Source organism: Pteropus alecto, unplaced genomic scaffold (genome assembly GCF_000325575.1).
Source record: "Pteropus alecto unplaced genomic scaffold, ASM32557v1 scaffold131, whole genome shotgun sequence".
Lineage (NCBI taxonomy): Eukaryota > Metazoa > Chordata > Mammalia > Chiroptera > Pteropodidae > Pteropus > Pteropus alecto.
Genome location: NW_006434709.1, coordinates 2,761,443 through 2,779,319, shown reverse-complemented (window position 1 = coordinate 2,779,319; position 17,877 = coordinate 2,761,443). Strand labels below are relative to the sequence as shown.

Sequence of the window (17,877 nt, the reverse complement as noted above, 5' to 3'; positions counted from 1 at the left end):
TCTCTCTGTCTCTCTCTCTCTCTCTCTCTGTCTTTGTAGAGCTAGAATAACTCCAAATAGACAAATCTAGCATTATCTCATGTTGTGGCAAATCAGATACTAATTTTCAAAGTCCTGGTTTTTATAAGACTTTGAGTTTTCACTTGCTTTCCTGAAAAGGATTTTGACAGAAATAAGTTGAATTTAACATCGTAGGACTTGCATTTAATTTATAGGTACGGTGAGTGAATAAAGAGGGGCTGGTTCTGATTTGGGGCAGTCCCAGGAGAAAGGCCTGCTGCTCCCCGGGCTCACTGGCCAGTAGTGACAAACTTGACACTATAACCACAAGAGTGGCAAGGGAATAAGGGCCACAGAAAACTCTTACCATCTTCCAGCAGGCGTTGGGCCCAAATGGTCCAGCACCAGACCTTCTATTCTGGTGAGAATTTGGCCTCAAAACTGCCAGGACCAAGATTTTACCTTCTTCAACTAAGGGCAGTTACAAAGGGAGGAGCCAGCAGGGACCTGAGAAACCATCACCCCATGTCTTTGTTTTGTAAATGAGGAAACTGAGGACAAGAGAAGCTCAATTCCTTGTTCTATTCAGACAGTATCAATGCTGGAAACAACCTCAGTTCTGCTGAAATCACACCGTTGTTATGTCTTCCTGTAAGAGTGAGTCTCTCTTCCATGCATTTTACAGAGCAAAGCTTGGGATTAAATTCTTCCTTAACTATCAGCAACCTGCATCTTCCATCCGCTTTTCAGGGAATTGGGCACTTTCACCCAAAAGCAGAATAAAGCCAACTTAGAGCTCCTTTCAAATCAGGTAGAGTTCGGTTTGAATCTCACTTCCTGGCTGGAAGTTAACTCCAGGCAAGACACTTCACCTCTCTGAGCTTCATCTTTATAAAGCAGTTGATGATAACTACTTCATCATGTGGCTGGTTGGAGAAGGTAAGGTTTGTAAAGCATCTGGCCCAACGATGAATACAAAGTCATGCTCAATCAATGGCAGGTATTATTATGATTATTTACTTTGTGCTTTTCTACTGCGAGGAGGTGATGCAAAATTCAAACCATATTGCAATCAGTGTGTATCAGATACACCCACATCTTCGCCCTGCCCACTCTTCAACATGACACAACTAGTGAAACACAAGAGCAGAGCCTGTTAGACAGGCCCTTCTCCTTTGCAAATTATGACAATGGGTGGTTTGTGGCTGAGGGGATTTGGTCTAAAGTGTCATCGTTTGTGCACGATACTGCCCAGTTAGCTGTTCCAACTCTAGGTTGTGGCCAGGGCAAGCACTGACTTGAAAGAAACCAAGTCACAGAAAAGCTAGCGCGCCGCGGCCCTCGTGCCATGTGGAATTTGTGTTTGGTCTGTGAAAGTCAACAAGAACACGTTGCTATAGCAAACTTTAAAGTACAAACTCTACAGTGAACAGACATGAGCCTGGGCCATAAACTTTATACTCAGGGTGGTATTTAGCCTTCTAAGTTATACACTTGATTTTTGTGGAAAATTAAGAAATTTTGTAGCATGCACAAGACTCATCTTAACAGATTTTAAAAAGACAGCGAGATACCTGAATCCAGTAGTACTGTCTTTTGTGATAGGACGTGCTGGTCCAGTGTACAAGTCCATTTCTTTCAGAACAACTGAAAAGCATCTCCGCTAAAGCTGTTTACATTCCCTTCTCCACTGATCAGGCTGACCGAAACAAATTCATAAACTGAGACAACCTGAAAACTGGGAGGGGTGCAGGAAAAAGGAAGGATGGAAAGAAATATTATCGTACATAAAAGAACCAACGTTGTTTGGAGGCAAAATGCTGATGGGATACATCCAGCAACAATAGAATGAAAACGGATGGGATTTCCTTTAATGAATCACATCTAAATTGAATCTCTTATTTGCTGCTTTTGAGCGAAAGTTTATATTAACATTTGAAGGTGTTCTGTATGCTTTTGAGAAACCTTGAATTTTTATTCTCTAATCACACACAAAAAAAATAGATTTGAAGTAAAAGAGGTCTAACAATTAGGATACAGTTGGCCCAGGGCTGTCATAAATTATGATTGTCCAGCCTCCTTTCAAATGGGTTTGACATATAGAAATCCTGCTAAAATTTTAAGACACATGGGAGAAATAGTTGCAGAGAATTGTGTCCTTGTAGTCATGAAGATAGCCACAAAATTGTTGATGTACACACAGAGTTACACAAGAAAGATCATAGATTAATTGGGAACAAGAGTTGAAAGCTGCCTTATGGCAACTCAGGAAAGAATTCCAGGTAAGGAAGGACTATATTGTAGCTTTGTCTATATGCTTATCCTGTTTTGTTTGCATTCCCTTGGGCAATGCTCTACAGACCTATGTTACTTACACGGTGATGACTCTGTAAGAATTCCTCAACAGTGATTTATGGGGCTGACCACATTTTCCATAAACTCAAAATGACTACATCCAGCCATGTGCTCATGAACAAGAGTCACAGGTTCTGAATTTTTCCTTTAAAACAAAAACAAAAACAGAAATCACCTAATTACATTCTCAATTGCAGTCTCAATTCTTTCAAACGAATGTTGACCTCCCAGAAACCTGGTAATTCTTCCTCTTCTGTTCCTATCTGCCCCATCCACTCCTCCAGTTAACCCTCCCAGCCCTACAGAAGCAGACTAGGGGTCACCAACAGAGCCTCTGAGGCTGCTGAAAGGGCCGAGCTCCTACAGACCCCTTCACAGAGCACAGGGTTGAAGGAGGCCTGAGCCCAGAGCCACATCCTTCCCTGGGACGGGTGCCTACCTCCTCAGAGCTGTCCAAGCCTCAGGTCAGGGAAAACGGGAATGGAACGACAGCAGGAGACCTGAATGCTTTCTGTCTGCCACTAGCCCTCTTCCTCTTTCTGCCTGGAGTAGGTTCACAGTCCTATTTTTCCTTGGAGCCCACCAGGAAATCCTGGGCCAACATAGAAGAGAAAGTGCCAGAAGAAACCACTTAAATAGCAAACCAGCAACACATCTGATCCTTAAATTCAAATAGTTCACTAAGCATAAACCATCCCCCCACATACATGCTTCTCATATGTAGCCACTGCTATGCTCTTTCTAAAACATGAATCTCAAAATGCCATTCCAAGGCTTATAAAGATGTGGAAAAAGCATGGAACCCTTAGCTTGATTTAGAAAGGCCTCTCTTTCCATTTCATCTGCTACTTGCCCCAGGTTCCCGCATCACCCCTAATCACTCCGGCCTCCTAGAATTGCTCATCATTCCCTGAACATGCCAGTAGCTTTTGAGTCTCTTTGCCTTTGCATATTCTATTTTCTGCTTGGAATGCCTTTCCCATCATCTCTACCTAGTGAACGATCGTCTTGGCAGTGTTTTTCATTATCCGCATGATATTCTTGTAAACAAAATGTTGCCGTCCAGACCCACTGTAAAGGGGGCATTGCCAAAGCAGAGCGTATTCAGAGACTAAACAAAGTATGAAAATTAGAACCTGTGTCCCATTAGCATTTTCCACAATGGTCTCCAAGACTTCCTACACACCTGGGTCACTCTTTGAGGTCAGGTCAGAAGATCTGCTCACCTTTCAAGGACAAATGGTGGAAGGGATCAAGAATGTTTAATCTGAGAAAGACTTAAAGGCACCTGAGAGCTTTGAAACTTTCTCATCATGTTATGCATCCCATTTTGTAACCCTTTTTTAATCATTAAACTATATTCAAGGAATAATTTTTTCATGCTACTACATATCCTTGAATAATATCATCTTAATGGTCATGTCATAGTCTATTATCTGTGACATAACATTTCTGCCTGTCTCCTCTTTGGGGGCATTTCTTTCCATGTTTATCTTTATAAATGAAACTCTAATCAGTATCCTTGTTGCCAAATTAGTATGCACAGTCATGTATGTTTCCTTAGGATAAGAGTCCAGCTGCCTGCTACAACAAAGAGCATGCCAAAATTTTAAAGCTTTGATACATATTGTCAAATTGCCCTCCCGAAACACTGGTGGATTCACCCTATGTCAGCATCTATGAAAAGCCCATATCCCCAGATGTTCACCAGTATTATTAAACTTAGCTATTTGGTAGGTGCTAATTTAATTCGTATTTTTTGTCCCTGAGGTAGAACAATTTTCAAATATTTATTTTTTCTTTTGTCAATTACCAGTACATGCTTTTGGCCCATTTTTCTATTAGATATTTTAGCATTGATTTTTATATATTCACTTGCTAAACCCATCTTTATTCATTTATTAATCAAACATTTTGAGAACCTACTATGTGTCAGATTTTGTGCTATGCATTACCTTGCACTATGCATTTGGCTATACACATAGCCAAAGTTTTTCCTAGTTTTTCATTTACATTTTAATTTTTTTAAGTGTGTTGGAAGCTAGCTATAATTTTATAGCCAAACCTATAAATCTTTATAATTTCTGCCTTTGATGTCAAACTTAGAATGGCCTTCCCTACTCCAAGAGAACATAAATTTTCACAAAAATTTCCTTCTTCTACTTCTACCTCCTCAGTCTTAGTTTTTTGTGGTAATGTGAGTTGGCACCTTTTCTGTATCTTCTTGGGTGTTTTATTATAAATTTGAAGAAAGTGCTTTCAGGAGCAATCAGCCATATTAAATCAGAAGTCCTGGAACATTACCTTAAATTTTTTCAAGTGTGGAATGTGACTTGGATTTCCTCTGCGTCACACCAAAGGACAGACTAGAGCCACAGGTAGAAGTTACAGTGAAGCAGATTTCAGTTTAAAGAATTGAAGGATGAGAGTTTCAACAACAGAATGGCTGCCCCCAAGATGACTGAGCTCCCTATTATCAAACAGGGGTAAAACCAGTTAAACCCTGGATGTGGTTCCATAATGTAACAGTTAGAACATCTGCTTTACACACAGAAGGTCCTGAGTTCGCACCCCAGTTGAGCCACGATCCATGGTCTATGGCCATGCCACCCTGAACAAGCCCGATGTCTGATCTTGAAAGCTAAACAGGGTTGGGCCTGGTTAGTACTTGGATGGGAGACCACCTAGGAAGACCAGGTGCTGTAGACATAAATCATAATAATAAATAATAATAATTAAAAAAAAAGAAAACAGTTAAACCCTGAGGCTAAGACATAGCAGAGGATTCCTGCAGCAGGTTCTCAAACTTGAGCATGGAAAAGTTTGTTAAAACACAGATTGTTACACCCCACTCTCAGAGTTTCTGACCTGGTGGTTCTGGGGTTGGGCCTGGAGATTAGCATTTCAAACAGGCTCCCAGATGCTGCTGCTGTTGCTGCTGCTCTGGAAACCACACTTTAAGGACCAGTGAGATAAATAGAACTCGATGACCTTCAAGGTCCCTCTAAACCTGAGATCGTGGGATCCTTAGTCAACATTTCTATACCTATTTGACCACCAAGCCACTACTCCCCAGTATTTCTCCATGGAACACCTGTTGACACAATGGGGGAATAACTATTCTACCTTAAATCTAAATATTAAGCCCCAATCAGTTGCAGAGAAATCCTTCTCATCTGCAGACATTTCTGTTTCTGGATTACTAATTTCAAATGCAGAAATATAAGGGAACTTCTCAATTCATGGAAGTTCATGGAATCCAGTGATTTTCAATCTGGTTGCACACTGTGGTCACCTGGGGAGCTTTAAAGCACTGATGCCAGGGTCCCACCCCAAAAGTTCTATTTAATTTATTTGAGATGAGGCCTGGACATTGGGGTTTTAAAATCTGCCCCAGGTGATTCTGACGAACAGCCAGTTTTGAGAATCAGGGACCTGGTTCAATTTTCTATTTTTCAGCTAGGGCAGCATCTACTCTTTCCTTCTGGAAACAATTTGAAGGCAACTCTCCACACTCCTTAGAAACCTCATGCCCATGTCTCATACGCATAAGGAAAATAAATGAATGATTACATCCTTTATGTCTTGCAACAGTCTCTTTACCAAGAAGATGGTTAACATAGCTTCCGGCTGCGGTGTTATTGCTACTCCTTGGGTAAAGAGGATGGGAAAGGGAAAATATAACTCTGCCTTATATGTCTTTTCTAGATTTAATTCAGTCAATGTATCGACCAGTCCAAACCCTCTCCAGTCATTTTTACCCCAACTTAAACTCTGACCCCATCACGAGATCTGGAAGAAACCCAATGAGGTTGGATGTCTTCTTTGTTTTCAGTTTCTTGGTTTCTCCCAGATCTGGCAGTAGGAGGCTGGTACATTCCATTACTGTCAGCATGAACAAAATACTAAGAAACAGTGGGCTTGTTTTGCATCACTGGGCCTCCTAGCAATCAGAAGAGACCCAGGAAACACACACATAAATGTACATAAACAATGTTTGAAACTCATCTGAAGCGCAGAGGTTGTGAAACCCTCTTCCGGAGATCCAGCCCCAGGGCTGCTGCCGTCTGCACAGCTGTTTCCAATAAGGGAGCTGCCGGTCACATGGGCACCAAGTCTCCCTACTGTCACAGAGGTGAGAGTGATCTGGGCAAGTTATCTCCAGGGAGAGAGAGCATCCTCAGCCCAGTCCTTTGAAAGCAAAGGAGCCTCTTGTCACGTATGCAGACTCGGAGAATGTGCACCCTGTTCCTTCCCCTTTTCTCCCTCCTTCACATTTCCTGCATTAGCCCTTTCTTCTTCCCCCTTCAGTTTGGCTGCCTTCCCTCAAACATGCTTCCATCAAATATCTATTGTGCTCCCACTAAGAGCCCATCACTGGGCCAGGCGCTAAGGACACCAGTTAGAACTGGCCTTAATTTTGGCTTCCTGCGTTTCAGCATGTGATCTGAAATAGAAGAGAGGGTCAAGCGTTGTCTTGCCTGCAGATGGTTACAGAAGCACAAACCCATTCGCAATAACTATGGGCATTACTATGATCTCCATTTTGCAGAGCATAAGCTGAGGCTCAGGGGAGGTTGTTAACATTCCCAAGGACACACAGCTGGCAAGAGGTAGAGCTGAGGCTTGAATTCGGGACTATCAAATTTGCAAATCCATTAAGTGCTCTGTGGAAAAAACAGACAAGCGTGAGAGGAGGTCCTGACATCAAAGTATGGACAGAGTGGTCGAGAAGATAGAATGAATGGCAGTCGAGGTAGCTCCCTGAGCAGATCAAGAGAGAGCTGAAGGAAATGAGAACAACAGAGGAAGGACAATTGCTGGTAGTCCAAGAGGACAGGAGGTTTCCTCAGGGATCAGTAGGACTTGAATTGGTCTTTGAAGGAAAGTTGAGACTTAGTTGAGCAGGCAGGATGTAGAAGGGCCAAGACAGCAGGTTTCTGGGATCAAGTTGCAGCCCGTCAGTGCCCATGGCCAGTCTGCAGAGCAACAAAGAGATACCTCAGGCTGGAGTGGAGGTACCCCATAAGCTGGAAGGTGAACATGGATGAAAGTTTATCACCCTGATGGTTGGAATAAAACGTTGAGACTTAATTCTGTAATCATTTGTGAACTAATCTTCATCTGGGATAAATGGTATGGTACCAAATTCAGTTGTATTTTAAGAAATTTAATCTAATACAAAGTTTCTCAAAAGTTTTACACAGCTCCAGTTTGACTAGATATTAATAGAGTTTTTGTTGTTAAATGTATATGTAAAATTTGGCCACAAACATCTTGTGAACAGCTAGATTAAAGTCATTCTACCAAAGCTTAGAAATAATGGATCTAATGTATTGGTAACTAGTTAATAGGCTACTGCAATAGTCCAAGCAAGGATCATGAGGCTTGAATTTAATGGTGACACAGGGAATGAAAAGATGTAGATGAAGGTAGCACTATCTGAAACTGGTTGCAGCATGGCATGGAGAAAGAGAGCAATAGTTTTAGTACCAGAGGACCCAAATTAAATCTCAGTTAAAGCTAAATCCCTGCCTCACTGAGCTTCAACTTCCTTATACATAAAAGTGATCTTATAATCCCTACTTCTTTGGGTATTGTCAGGGTTAGATAAAATGACAAGTTGTAAATAACTTAAATAGACTTTCTTCCCTTCTTTCCTCCTGAACACTGTAATTGATTTCAGAGAAGTTTAGTTACATCTCAACGTGTGTGGAAAACTTCTCAAAACTAGTCTCATGTTTAAAACAACAGTGACTAAGAAAATCAAATTATCTTCAAATTGAAGTCTTTATGTGAAGATCAATCTTTTCTTGCACAATAGACAATAAGCTTTACACTGGCTTTTTACACTGAGGAAACAGAAGTCTTCAAAATTTCTGTCAGTATCTGACATCAGCCTGTTAGTCCCCGAAAAATCTGGAGAGAAAGTCCAATTTGCTGGCCACTGACTCCTGACCTTTTATAAACTTTTGTAAGAGTAGATCATTTTTTTAAAAAGGAGGGGGGGAAAGCAAATTATAGGAAATGTTCCTAGAGGGTGTGATTTATTTTGGCACAGAAACTTCCTTGGATGTTTAAATTCCCAGTAGGATTTACTCAGTTCTCACCCTTGGAAATCTTTCCTTCAATGTCCCATTGAAGAGGGACATGAGTACTTAGAATTCTTGGCTTACTTCTCTGAATTTAAAAAATAAAAAGTTCAAGGCACCCTCTGTCACAGCAAAAACCAAACTGCACCCAAAACCTGCCAAGTAAACTTTTTTCAGAGAAGCCAAACCTAAAGTTGATGCTGCAAAATATACCATCTTGAGATATTTTTATTGCAACAACTTCCATCCCGCACAGTAGAAGGTCTCTCTAAATGAATAGATTTGGAGGCAATAGGTGTGGTTGAGGGTTCTCCCTCTTTCTCCTCTTTCTCTCTCTTCCAATCTAAACCCCTTTTTCTACACGCATACACACTCACACACTGATCATCATCATCGCCGTCATCATTTTATAGCTTCTCTTAGGACTTTCACTTTTGAGTTGCCTCATCTCCCAAACAGCTGCAGCAACAGAAGTTCAAGTCCTGGTATCGAGCTGCAAATAGCAAACAGAGAAGTAAATACAGAGGCTGAACATACAGGGGTGGGTAATAAAGACACCCCTGTTCAAATTCTCTGACCTCATTTTTTCCTTCCAAACAGAATCAGGATTGAGGGAGGTAGGGCTTGGTTCTAGGGTCAAAATTTCACCCAAGTATGTAACATTTTAAGAAGTTTGTTCAAACTTTGTTCAAACATGAGGTTTATGTCTAGCCACTTGGCTGCCATGGGCCTATTCCTCCAGCTGAGGGCATCGAAAGATCATCTCTAGGGACAGTATGACTCTGCAATAAGCCTCCATCGAGAACCATCCCGATCCAGGCTGGTTTTAAGAAGTTTGTTCAAACTTTGTTCAAACATGATATTTATGTCTAGCCACTTGGCTGCCAAAAGTCTAGCCACTTTTCCTCCAGCTGAGGGCATTGAAAGATCATCTCTAGGGACAGTATGACTCTATAATAAGCCTCCATCGAGAACCATCCCAAACCAGGCTGATAAGGAGTTCTGTTCTGGCCTGAAATTGTTGGGTTGAATCATAGATGGCAAAATCTGACCTAAGCGATAGCCTTCCAGGATTCACAGTGTAGAGAGTCAACTCACTATAGAACATTCACACTTGCCCCCATCAGCATCTCCATGACCATCTCACCTCGTCAACTCACTATAGAACATTCACACTTGCCCCCATCTTTTCTCAGCATCTCCATGACCATCTCACCTCCACCTGACCCTCAATGTCAGGAATGCATCTGGGATTCCACATAATCCCAGTCCCTTTGTTTTAGAGATAAGGACATTGAGGTCTGGAAAAGCGATGAAAAGACTTCCAAGCACTTCCTAGCTCATTTTTCCTTTTCTCCCCAATCACCACCTTTTACCTTTTTTGCATATTAGGAAGATGAGGCTCAGATAATAAGCTCTTGTTCTGTTCAAGGTCACGAAGAAAATCAGTGGAAGTGGCAAGACCAGACACTGCCTGGCTCTCCCTGAGTCCTCACCCCAGGCCAGGAGAAGAGGGTGGGGATTATGATTGGGCTTGATCTCTTGAGGAGAAAGTAGAACCAGACTCAACTTTGGAAGGCAGAGGTAGTCCCTGCCACCCAACCTTTCTGTCCTTTCGACTCCTTTCCATTTTTATATCCTGCCCAAGATATAACCACTGATGCCCTCCTACTCTGGCCTGGCCTCCTGCACAGTGTGCTATGCTCCCAAATTACCTCATGTTTTTGGCACTCCCTGATTCCTGCCTTCCCCTTAACCATCGACACTGTATCTAGGACAGGGCACACCCTCTCTTTTAAAAATTTGGTCCTGAGATCCTATTCTATAGCAAGCACCAATCTAGGCAGGCAGTGGGGGTTTAGCATGAATGAGGCAAGTTTTCCTCCCTTGTGGAGTGTACTTTAGAGTACTCGGAAAAGCACTAATTGCCACTCGATGTGATAAGTGGTATGGGGTGGGGCAGGTTGGAGTTTCATGGGAATATAGAGCAAAGTTTAACCCAGACTAGGGCATCAGAGAAAACTTCCAAGAAGAGACTATTCGACCAAGACCTAAAGGATAAGCTCTGCCTAGTGCAGTAAGGGAAAGGGCCTTCGGGTCGGAAGGAATGGAATGCGTGAAAGTCCAGATGGGAGAGGGACTGAAGGGGAGGAGGCCCAGGCTGACAGTGGAGAGAAGGAAGGGAGAGCCACCACATCCTACCTCTGGCTCTGCCTTCTCCACCCTTTAGTGTACTCACATCCTTCCTCTGGGCTCTCAGCACTCCGCTCAGTCCCACTCACTCCAAGGCCCTCCCCTGTACCCTGTTCATTATCTGGCTCCTCCTTTTTCCTGTGCTTACAGCTGCTGCCACAAAGTTTAGCTCCATTTTTGTTTAAACTCAATACTTACTTCTCGCTCCCCGAATAAGCTGTAAATGATTTCAGGAAAGGGACCTTAGCGCATACATTTTTCACTCACAGCTGAGGATGAGGCTGAATCTGTTTCCTTGTCCCAGGGATTATGAATTTTTCTGCAACCCCCAGGTTCCGCGGCTGTTTGCAAACTTATAATGTCTCCATTTTAGGCAACCGCATGTTAGTAGTGAGCAAAGATGTCTCAATAAACTCTCTGCCTTTTAATAAAGAGGGAGAGTTCACAAGGCTGAGCAAGGGTTATTCAAATACTAAACGTTGTTACAATTGCTATTCACACCTTTTATCTTTGTCATTTATTAAATTGTTTGAAAATAGAAAGTGTAATAGGAAAACAACTCTCTAAGACTTTACTAGTCCCATTTTACAAATTCATTATTATGACATTTGTTTAATGTTTTAGTGTTTCTTTTCGTTTTTTTCTTTTTAGCTAATATGACCAAGACCAAAGTTTCGTTCATAATGCAGAGTGATGGCAGAGTTAACTTTGAGGTGGCTCACTCCTCTGGTCTTCAGCACCTCTGTGCATTCCTGTGTTTCCCCCAACATCTGGATTGGGTTGCCCCCATTGAATCATGTGGACATAGCAGCTGACACTCAGGCATTGGCCTCAATCACTGGCATTCCTACTTTTCAAGGACTCTGTGGCTCTGACTTGAATACAAGCTGTAAATGTGGGTAAATCATGCTTAAGCTTTTCCGTATTCTCTACTGCTTGCTAAAAGTGATTTGTAATGGGAAACTTAAATGTCAGAGTCTGGAAAACTGAACATCATAACAGACATCTCTTCCCCTGAGTGGCATAACTAATAAAAGTAGGCCCCCTGGAAAGCCCACTGTGGAATCATCCCTGTGGCTGTACAAGACGGACAGTGTTCCCCTTCTTTCTCTTTCTAGCAAAGGAAGTACTTCTGATCAAGCAAAGCTGGGTTTCTTAGGCATGGAGGTGGAGAGAAATGGAAACGAGAGTGATTTTCCCTTTGGTGACAGGAGCAAGCCATTGCCCAATGCCCCAACCACATCTATAAGTCCAGGGGATGCCACGCAGTGTTCCAGAGATGGCCAAGGCAGCTGCAGAACTGAGGCTACCTTCTGTGCTTGTACACAGTAAGCACCTCTCCAAACCAGGGATAAGCGCATGAGAACTCCACTGGTCTCCACTGCACCCCATCAGCTGCACTAGCTTGTTCTGTACTAGATCCTTTTTTGGTGGCCTACGGTTGCAAATATGTTTGCTAATGGATCAAAACAATCTCCTAGCAAAAACTGGACCTTAGAAGTAATTAGCACCAAGCCAACAATCCACATGTCTACATCCCACAGCAGGCCTCTGATAAGCCACATGAATGGAGGTTTCCAAAAGATTTCACCTGCCCATGTGAAAACTCCAGTTTCATCCAGCAATGTTGCTCAGCTTTCAGACTGGCTCAGCTTTCAGACTGCTGTAGACTGTAATGCTGGAATGATGCCCCTGAGTGTCATCCACAGCCAGATTCTGATGCCTGCCCTTTATAAAACTCACCCAATCCAAGTAAGTCCAATACGTCCCAGGCTATGTAATGAATTTATGTCATTGGAGAATGATAGCTAATTTTACTCGGTAATGATTTTCTTGCTCTCTCAACTCTGTTCCATTGATAACATGTTTAGTTCTAATACATTTTCAAGTTTGATTTTTTTTTTTATGGCAACAATTTAATTATTAAAATTCTCAAAACTGTCCCTTCCTGAAGAAACACAGTTTCTCATAAATATCCCCCAGAAACAACAGGGTTAGAGAAACATGATTTTATTTAAATGAGTAATCTTCCTCTCACTTCCAGAAAGGAGATGATAGATAATAGATGGTAGATGATAGATAGACAGACAGACAGACAGACAGACAGGTAGATACATAGATAGATACATAGATAGATAGATAGATAGATAGATAGATAGATAGATAGATAGATAGATGGATGGATGGATGGATGGATGGATGGATGGATGGATGGATGGATGGATGGATGGATGCAGTTTCAGATACAGTTTTACATGTCTTTGAAAGTCTGTGAAATCAGAAGATGAAAATACTTTCATGACAGAAATTTCAATTCTTAAAAGAATTTTTTTTGGTCTCTTCACTGGCCAATAGAAGAGTCGACCAGGGTTTTCCTCCAAGTGTAGAATAATACCAGGCAACTTGGCAGATGGAGTCACATTTTAAAAAATTATTTGTGACCTCTCTTTTTTACCCCACAAGTAACAAAAGAAAGTTTAGATCTTAAACACCGCAAAAGTAGAATCTAGAGCTGCACTGTCCAACAAAGCGGCCACTAGCCACATGTGACTACTGAGCACTTAAACTGTGGCCGGTTAGACATGTACTGTAAGTGTAAAATATACTCTAGATTTTCAAAGATGAAGTATGAAAAAGGAATGAAATATCTCTAATAATTTTTGTACTGGGTACATGTTAAAATGATAATACTCTGGATATATTGGGTTAAATTTGATATATGATTAAAATTAATTTCACCTGTTTCTTTTTACATTTACAAATGTGGCTATTAGAAAACTAAAAGTTACCTGTGTGGTTATATTTCTATTGACTGCACTGGTCTGGAGGACTAGCCTAGAATGGGGACAATGTGATTTCATACAGGTCCTGAGTCCTCCCATGATTTCTATTTTGTGGACACAATGAGAATTTAAGATATTATGGGTCTCTATCAGCCCTTCTTGGTTTTCTACTAGGTCAGCTGTGACTTTGCCTTTCTGGGTCAATTCCTATCCCAAACTGTGTTCTTTACTAGTCTTGCATGCTCCAAACCAGCATGTTAAGGGTTTTGTTTTTTTATTATTTCTTCTTCTTTTAGCAAACAAGCATTTATGGAGGTCTCTCTACTGCCTCTTCCATCCACTATCATCATAGGGAAGAAAGGGCTTGCGGGATTTAAAACTTTGCTCTAAGTTTTTGTACATGTATTAGATTTTATACTCTATCTACTTTATCTTTGAAAAATTCCTAGAAAGTATATATTATCCTCCATTTTACCAAAAAGAAAACCGACTTGACTTGAGCAATAATGATAACTAGTATCTGCCAAGAGTCTTGTAATTTGCAATTATTTTTTTAATGCATTTCCTCCAATAACCCTTTGACGTAGGTGTTCTCATTCTCATTTTAAGCATGAGGAAGTTCTCTTTTCAGAGGGCGAAGAGCTTAGGCTGCACAGCTGATAAGTGGAAAGGCTAACATTTACTTATTCATGACATTTATTTGTTATGCTAAGCCCTGGTGAACCGGGAGGCCATGGTCCTTTCATGGAGTTTGCCCTCTAGCACCCATGTGTCAAGTGCTATACCACGATTTTTAAATGGAGGTTGGGATAGAAAGAGAATGGCTATCTAGCCTGTGTAGTCAGAAGGCCCTCTCTTTGGAGAGGTTGACGTTGAAGAGGTGGCATTGAAGGTGAGATCTGAATGACAAGAAGGAACTGATCACATCAAGATCTGAGAACAAACAACTAGTACAAAATCCCGCAAAGCTAGAGAGAGCTTGCCATAGTGGAGGAAGTAGCAATCGCCAGGCAAGTGTACTGGGAGATGGGAGGGCAATGAGGCCAGAGAGGAAGGCGGGGGCTATGGCTGGCAGGGCTTCGAACCAGGGACTGGTTTTACTCTACGTGTAACATTGTTGTGACCGAAATAACCAGGCCCAACTCGACTGCTCTAATCCAAGAGACAGTTTATTAGCCGTCGGCTGTCCTTGCCAAGGAGCAGCCCCGAGGCGCAGGGGCACAAAGGTTTTAAGCCCTCGATTCCATCCCCCACATCCTTAATTTTTACACAAAAGACTATATCTCCTCCATTCATTAACTGATAACTAAGAGGTGGGTAAGCAAGCAGGGGTACAGAAGCAGAATGCATCATTGTTAAAATATTTTGTACCTATAGGCAGTGATCCGGCCAGTAAATCCCTCTAGTTAATAAATTTTTAGCAGATAACTAACTAGAAGTGAGACATGGCCGTTAGCATGTACCATGTCTTATCCTTAACCTATTGTTTCTAAAGGTGAGGTCACTACAACATGAAGGTTTCCCGGGGTGTGGGGGAGGGGGATAGAGAGGAGGAATATTCTTAGAGCAAGGACTGCTCTCTTTGCGGTGGAAGGAATCAGCTGTAGGGAGGCCAGGAGATCAATGAGGTGGTTGTTGAGAGAGTCCTGGGTGAGAGGCAGTGGTGGAGGCCTGGCAAGGACAGAGCGGAAATGGCAAGGAGTGGACAGATTCTGGAACTATTGGAGATAGATAGCCCTTGAGACTTGCCTTAGTATGCCTTAGCCCTCTTTTGACCTGATTGTCCCTCCAGCCCCCTTCATTCCTTGCAGTGTCCTTCCCAACATGAGGAAACCTAATCCCAATCGACCCGAAGTCGGTTCTCAGTAATGTCCAGAAAGCAGAGTGAAATTCCGGCAGATGCCACTGTCTGATTCCATTGTTTCACTTTGTTAATCCATTGCCCTGCCTAGCTGTTAGCCTCTTGATTGTTCATGCTGACCTTTAGAAATACATCCTTGATGAATAACAAGCCTCACTATACTCCAGATCACTTCAGTGAAAATAAAAGTGAAATGACTCTATGTTTTCCCTTTTGGGGCTCATTTTGGGGCTGGCAGGAAGGTGAGTCGTTTGCACGTGCATTTACCCCGAAAAAGCAAAAGAATATAATGTCCTATATGCCAGTCATCAGCAGAGGTACCACGTACCCTAGGTCACAGCATGGGGCAGGCATTCCTTAGTAGGGGACAGAAGGGATGGGGAAAGAAAATTGTATTCGAGAACCAGATGATGTGTCATAAGTAATGGTTTGCTGCTGACAATAAAATGAAGAAGAGAGGGATCATGGGCGGAGAAGGCGAGTCTCCAGAGAGGAGCTATGACTTAAGCTTCTCCTTAGAGGACGTTCAGGCTCTAGATAAACAAAAGCAGGGAGGATATGAGATCCAAACGGGCTGTCAGCAGAAGTTTACATGTGCATGCATATGGATATGCAGCTCCTTCCCCAGCCAGTGAAAACAATTTCTTGGCATGTGCGTCGAGCCTTTGTTAATACCCAAGGGCAATAAATGCTCTCAGTGCTTAGGAATGAGAACTCGCCCTTCTTCACCTACCAACACAGCCAGTCTCTTCCCAGGAAAACAGAGGGGGATCAACCTCGGAGCAGGTGTTTGGCACGCCTGCATACACTCCACACCCACCTCTCAGACGTGAGGGAGTTTTGACTCCTTCACAGCCGTGAACTACGCCCCCTCGGAATCTTTCACTGGCTCCCACTGCCTGCCCACACAAGGTGTGTTTTGCAGAACGCTTATCCCACAGCTGCTCATAGGCCTCATAAGTTTGGAAAATACTACGCTTAACAATGTTTAACAGGTTTTTTTCCCTCCGTGGAACTAAAAAGATAATTTAATAGGCCTGTGGGCCTTTAGAGAAAGGGGGATATATTATGCAGCATTTCCCAAGCCTGTAAATTACTGACCTGTTTTTATAGAGCATCACTTGGTACTGATGCTTTATAAAGGCACTTATGAAATGCTGGGCTAAGCAGGATTTCTCCCACCACGCCACACAGTCAGACCCTGCCTGGCTCTCCACGAGTCCTGTGCAAAGCAGCCCTTTGAGGCGTTGTTTCAGCAGACGTGCCTTATGTATTCCAGCCTCGCCCTGGACCTCCGCTCACACCATGCCCTGGACCTCCGCTCACACCATGCCCTGGCCCAGATTGTTTTGGCCTTTCCTCTCCTCCTTCTGTAACTCAACCCAAGTCCTATCTTCTCTAGAAGCTTTGGAGATGCCTTCTGCCTCTGAACCATCATCACATGCTTCTTGTCCCCCTCAGTTAGCATTTTATAGCTGGTTTCTACCCCTTTCTGCCTCTAGTAACTCACATGGGGTAGGTATTAAAGAAGATGAGAGTCGAGAAGGAGGTAATGAAGGAGTAGAGCATAATGAAAGAGGCAGGGGAGGAGGACAGGAAGAAGGAGGGAGAGGATGGGGAGAGAGAGCACGGAGGTGACAAAGGGAAATTTTTTACATGGTACCTTGGTTGAGTGAGGCGGGCTGCAAAGCCCAGGGAAGGCACTTTGACTTTTCTGTGAAAAAGATGAGTGAGGTTCTACCCGGGGAAGCAGACCTGGGCCTGGGCACACTTTGCTGAAGGCCAGTGCGCATTTGTAGGGCATCGGCTCCAGCTGGAGCTGCCATATCTGAGAATGGGCACCCACTGCGACCCCTTAACCTAACCTGTGTTTTGTAATAATTATTAATATAATAAATAATTATGTATGTAATACTACTAAGAAAACAACGTATGTATCCATTTTTGTTGTTTTCGTAAACAACATAATATAATATACAATATACAGTTAGTACAAAATAAATCACAGAGTACAAATTAAATAACCCTACAGCCATTGCTGTGAGAGGCCTTCCACTAAAGCCAGTGCTTTCCTTTTACACAGGAGGGGCTGAAACCCACAGAGCAGCTTGAGCTGAGGCTGAAACCTTGAACTTGCATCCCAGTTTACTCACTACCTAGACTGTTTTAAGCTCTGCTTCTCGTGGCTAAGCAGTCTGCAGTCTTTATCTCAGCCAAATGGCCAACTGCCTGAGACAGAGACACAAGAAACATTCCCACGTCTGCCTCAGGCTTCTAACTCACACAAAAAGGGCCACCCTGTTTAACAAACCTGTTTTCCTAAAGAGACCAGAGACCAGACCTTTTTTTTTCACCTGTATATTTTTAAAATGCCAAAGTGGTGTATGTTGTCAACAACATTAAACAGACATCTTCCAAAAGAGCCCACCCTTTGTAAGATGGTCCATTTCCACTGACTTAGTTACCTTCTGCAAAGGCCAGTGGTCTTGCCAGAGTTCCACCCTCAGAAGCTCATCCTATGGAAGCAAAGTCTGGCAGGTCCGCCAGACCCCATCTCTAACACTCCGTTAAATGCCCAGATGTATTTCTTTCA

General features: G+C 42.6%; 1 protein-coding gene and 1 pseudogene across 3 annotated transcripts in view; both read left to right on the top strand.

The window, feature by feature from the left end:
- ANTXR1 (anthrax toxin receptor 1) overlaps positions 1–17,877 on the top strand; it is a 216,557-nt gene that overhangs the window by 160,718 nt on the left and 37,962 nt on the right. Inside the window, exon 18 of one of the 3 annotated variants that reach the window (XM_025045170.1) lies at positions 11,292–12,242. The exons of the other annotated variants lie outside the window; for them this stretch is intronic. Coding sequence (XP_024900938.1) covers positions 11,292–11,300 — 9 coding nt within the window. The 3' untranslated portion in view covers positions 11,301–12,242. Of the gene's footprint in view, positions 1–11,291; positions 12,243–17,877 lie in introns of those variants that run through there. 3 annotated transcript variants of the gene reach the window in all.
- Positions 4,949–5,064, top strand: LOC112478005 (annotated as a pseudogene).